Below are 4,420 nucleotides of genomic sequence, written 5' to 3'. Positions count from 1 at the left end.
CACTCAGGATGGGCAATGTGGGATGCCTTCCAGAGCCTATTTCAGCTATAAAATCAACAACACTTTTCCGTAAAAAGCCTTAAACCTCTTGTCAGGGTGGTTAGATTCTGTCACCGAAACTGAGGAGTTCCGTGATTGAAAGTGGCTTTGCAGTGTGTACAAAGCCACTGTTTCTTCGTCAAAAGCTGCTTTTTTGCAAAAAAACTTGACATTGTAGCCAAGGCCTAAGGAACAATGATGGATAACCAGTATCCACACTTATGTTTCCTGCTGGTGCCCAGTAAGGTTTCCCACACCATAATGTGTGGGAATTATTGAGACAGGGAGCATAAAATATGGAATTGAGATTAGTAAGGTCATTTGTTCATAGTTCATTTCTCTGAATTATGAAAATGTCATTTTTCAGTGTGTGAAGAGTGACCAATCTGCTTCACCCATGAGAACAGCCCCCAGTAGTGCCTGCATTGTATCATATTAACATTGTATCTCCATCCAGGTAGGTTTATTGTGACCATCACTCTGGGCATATACAGGACGTCACGGAAACACGTGGTACAAGCAGGAGACACCTTCTCTCCTACTCCATGTCAGATTCCAACACAACTGAATTCACCAACCCCTCCACCTTCATCCTGCTGGGCATTCCTGGCCTGGAGGCAGTCCACGTCTGGATCTCCATCCCCTTCTGCACCATGTACGTCATAGCCATCTTGGGGAACTTCACTGTCCTGTGCATTGTGAAGAGGGAGCCGAGCCTCCATGCACCCATGTACTATTTCCTCTGCATGCTGGCCGTCACCGACCTGGTCCTGTCCACCTCCATCCTTCCCAAAATGCTGAGCATCTTCTGGTTCAATTCCAGGGAGATTGATTTCAGGGTCTGCCTCACCCAGATGTACTTCATTCACTGCTTCTCAGTGATGGTATCTGGGATCCTTGTGGCCATGGCTTTGGATCGCTACGTGGCCATCTGCCATCCCCTGCGACATTCCACCATCATGACATGCCCCCTGGTGGCCAAGATCGGCCTGGCCGTGGTTCTGCGCAGTGGCATGGTCATACTGCCCTATCCCATCCTAGCGAGGCTGTGGCCATATTGCAGAACCAACGTCATCCCCCAGCCCTACTGCGCCCACATAGCCGTGGTGAGCCTGGCCTGCGCCAACACCCGTGTTAGTAGTTACTACGGCCTCTTTGTGTTATTCTTTGTGACGGGTCTGGATGGCATTTTTATTGCCGTATCCTATACCCAGATCCTCAGGACCATCTTCAGCCTCCCCACAAAAGATGCTCGGCTCAAGACTTTGGGGACCTGTGGCTCCCACATTTTTGTCATTTTAGCCTTTTACATCCCAAGTCTCGTCATGTCCCTCATGCACAGATTTGCCCAAAATGTGCCCCTGCATTTCCACGTTCTCATTGCCAATGCATACCTCTTGATGCCACCCATGTTAAACCCCATCATCTATGGTGTGAAGACCAAAGAGATCCGGGTAAGGCTGCTCCACCTGTTTACTCATACAGGGGCCTAAAGTTTTCTCCTGGTGCTCTGGCTCTGAGTCCGAGATCTGGACAGAGCTGGCTGATGACTTGGTTCTGGGGCCCCTTCCCTGAATCACATACTGGACAGTCAAAGTGACATTAAATCCTTTCCTGACCTTACTGTGCTGTGTCAGCATGACAAACTGAGTAATCTTTTTGTGTACAACTCATTCTCCCATAGGATTGCCACCTTTCTAATTGCTTTTAACTGGAACTCTGAGGCCCCACACCCAGCCCTGCTTATTCCCCAAGGTCCTGCTCCCTGCCCCAACTTGTTCCACAGGGCCCCTTCCTCTCTCCCACCTATTCCCCAAGGCCCCGCTCCGTTCTCAACATCTTCTCCCAGAGCCCCACCCCTGTTACTCTCCAACCCCATCTACTTGCTGGTTCATCTCCAGCTTCCTCCTCCCCAGCCTGGGCTCCCTCTGCCCCGGGGCTGGGACGGGACCTGCTGCAGGCTGTCAAGGACCCTGCAGGGAGGATGCAGCAGGCAGGCCAGTCCGGAGCAGAGAGGGAAGCCAGGAAACCGTATAAAATCGCTGTGGATTGGGAGCAGGGCTGAGAGGCAGGCAGCTGAGATTGTGCATCATTCAGTATGTGGGCCCGAAAGCTCAGCTGCAAAGTCCTGAGGACAGAGACCATTGTGTGATTCATTTCCTCAGCTTTCAGCGATAGGTCGGATACTCGGAAACACTATTTCACTAGGAGGGTGGTGAAACACTGGAATGGGTTCCCTAGGCAGATCGTGGAATCTCCATCTTCAGAAGTATTTAAGGCCTGGCTTGATAAAGCCCTGACTGGGATGATTTAGCTGGGGATAGGTCCTGCTTTGAGCAGGGGGTTTTACTAGGTGACCTCCTGAGGTCTCTTTCAACCCTAATCCTGTATGATTCTATGATTTGTTCCTTCTGGCGGGGGGCCTGCGGCTGGCAGGGTCCCAGCAATAGGGATGGGCTGGGAGCCCTTTGCCCTTAGCCAGGCCTTGGGGGCGGGGAAGGGATCAGCTTTGAAGCTTGGAGGACAACAACTGAGAGAGGTGGAGGGATCAGCCCCTGCGTTAGCTTGGAAGGTGGGATGCTGGGCAGAGGCCGGGGTGGCTGCGGGAGCTCACACAGAGGGAGATGAATGGCACAGCTACCATTAGCTGGCAATTTAAACGGCACCTTATCTGGAACGACAGAGCACCCACTGCGCAGTGGTTGAAGCTGAACGGTGAAGCTGAGTCTAACATACATGTCTGAGCCTGCATGACGCTTTTGATCACTGCATCTGGAAGTTCTTTAGCTCGGCTGCTTGGCAGCGTTCTTCCCGTGTCATGGATGGGCCGAACCACACAGAGGTCAAGTGATTTACTCAAGGCCACACAATGAATCGGTGGCAGAGCTGAGAATAAAAATCAGGAGTCCTGACTCCCCCCACACCCAGCACCACACAGTTCAGGGTTCTGCCTTGTTTTGCGCGTTTACCAGGGACCACACGCTGCTGGAACTCTACAGAGCGCATACAGGCCAACGACGTGCTGAAAGGAGCCACATCAGGGCAGTGTGTGACTCTGAAGCCCTGGGTAGGGCCTTTCGTTAGCAGCACACTAGACATAACAAATGATCATCTCCATTCAATGCAGAGAGAATGTGCCCAAGGTCACCAGCGCATCTGGGGAAGAGCTGGGACGCTTCACTCCCAGCTCCCTGGTCTCTGCAGATGCTTTATCTCTAGTTAAACGTCTTGGGCCAAATCCTCAGCTGGTGTCAGTGGGAGCAGCCCCACTGAAATCAGGGGAGGTCCCCGCACTAGAGAACCCAATGGAGGGACAGCACCATGAATCTGTGCTGATGCATGGACCCCACGAGCCAGGTCTGAGATGCTAAACAAGGGATTGGCAGCTGGGGACTCTGGGCTTGTTTCCTGACTCCAGACATTTTCCTTTCTGCTGCCTCAGTTTCCCCATCTATAAAAGGGGGGTACCTCTGGGAGTAGTGAGCAATACTGTGTGTAGAACCCATCAACAGTAAATTCTGTCCATGTGTGACCGTGCTTCAGTGGGACATGGCTGAGGATGCCAAACTCAGGACAAACTGTTGAGAAAGAGGTTGGTGGTTATTCTATGATTACATTAAACCAAGACAGTAAGAGACAAACTTCTGTCTTACCGCACTGGTTAACTACACACATCCCAGCCCTTGGCTCACCACCCGAACACTGGACTCCAGGAGGAGCAGTCAGTGAAAACCAATTTCCACCACATAGTGAGTCCTTCTCATCCAAAGAGACCAGCCACTTATGCAGGTCAAACTATCACTCAGATCTTACCCAATAAGACCACTTCTGCCATCCCTGTAGCAATTGAAAAAAGAAAAGTTTGATAATAAAAGAAATCAAGAAGAGTTATAAATGGTTATTAGATCAGATCCATCCCAGGGGTTTTTCAGTGATGGAATAAACTGCTAGCTTGCAAAAGTCTCTCTAGAAATAACCAAAGCAGACTGGGGGTTATTAGTCCTTGTTCAGAGCTTCCTTGTTAGAAATCCAGTGCAGAGAAATGAAGACAATACAGATATGTTTCGGGGGTCCTTTTATATTCTCTGCCCTGTGCTTGGAGTATTACTGTCCCAGACAAAGCCCATTCCCGTACATCGCCAATATGAACAACATTGGACATAAGGATGATACATTCAGATACACAGGAGAATCGTACTTAGCAAATCATAACTTTCCCATTGACACCTGACAGGACATAATTTACACAACCTTTGTTGCAATTATATAACCGTGGTAGCAACAGTGATAAAAATGGTCATATTCAATCATACAGCATCACACCCTGTTCTCGCCCCCTCACGGTGCAACAGCTGCTAGCCACCTAAGCAAGGCACCTTGC

General features: G+C 50.2%; 1 protein-coding gene across 1 annotated transcript; it reads left to right on the top strand.

Annotated features, from left to right (window-relative positions):
- Nucleotides 1-584: 584 nt before the first annotated feature.
- On the top strand, nt 585-1,532 carry LOC125641889 (olfactory receptor 52K2-like). Its single transcript, XM_048862467.2, has one exon. The coding sequence runs from the start codon at nt 585-587 to the stop codon at nt 1,530-1,532; it is 948 nt and encodes a 315-aa protein (XP_048718424.2).
- Nucleotides 1,533-4,420: the final 2,888 nt, after the last annotated feature.

This window comes from Caretta caretta, chromosome 1 (assembly GCF_965140235.1).
Source record: "Caretta caretta isolate rCarCar2 chromosome 1, rCarCar1.hap1, whole genome shotgun sequence".
Taxonomy (NCBI): Eukaryota; Metazoa; Chordata; order Testudines; family Cheloniidae; genus Caretta; species Caretta caretta.
The sequence above is the reverse complement of the archived record's forward strand: the minus strand, read 5'-3'. Positions and strand labels throughout refer to the sequence as shown.

Excerpts from the sequence above, each read along its gene's own strand:
- LOC125641889 (XM_048862467.2), top strand. The coding sequence starts at position 585 with ATGTCAGATTCCAACACAACTGAATTCACCAACCCCTCCACCTTCATC.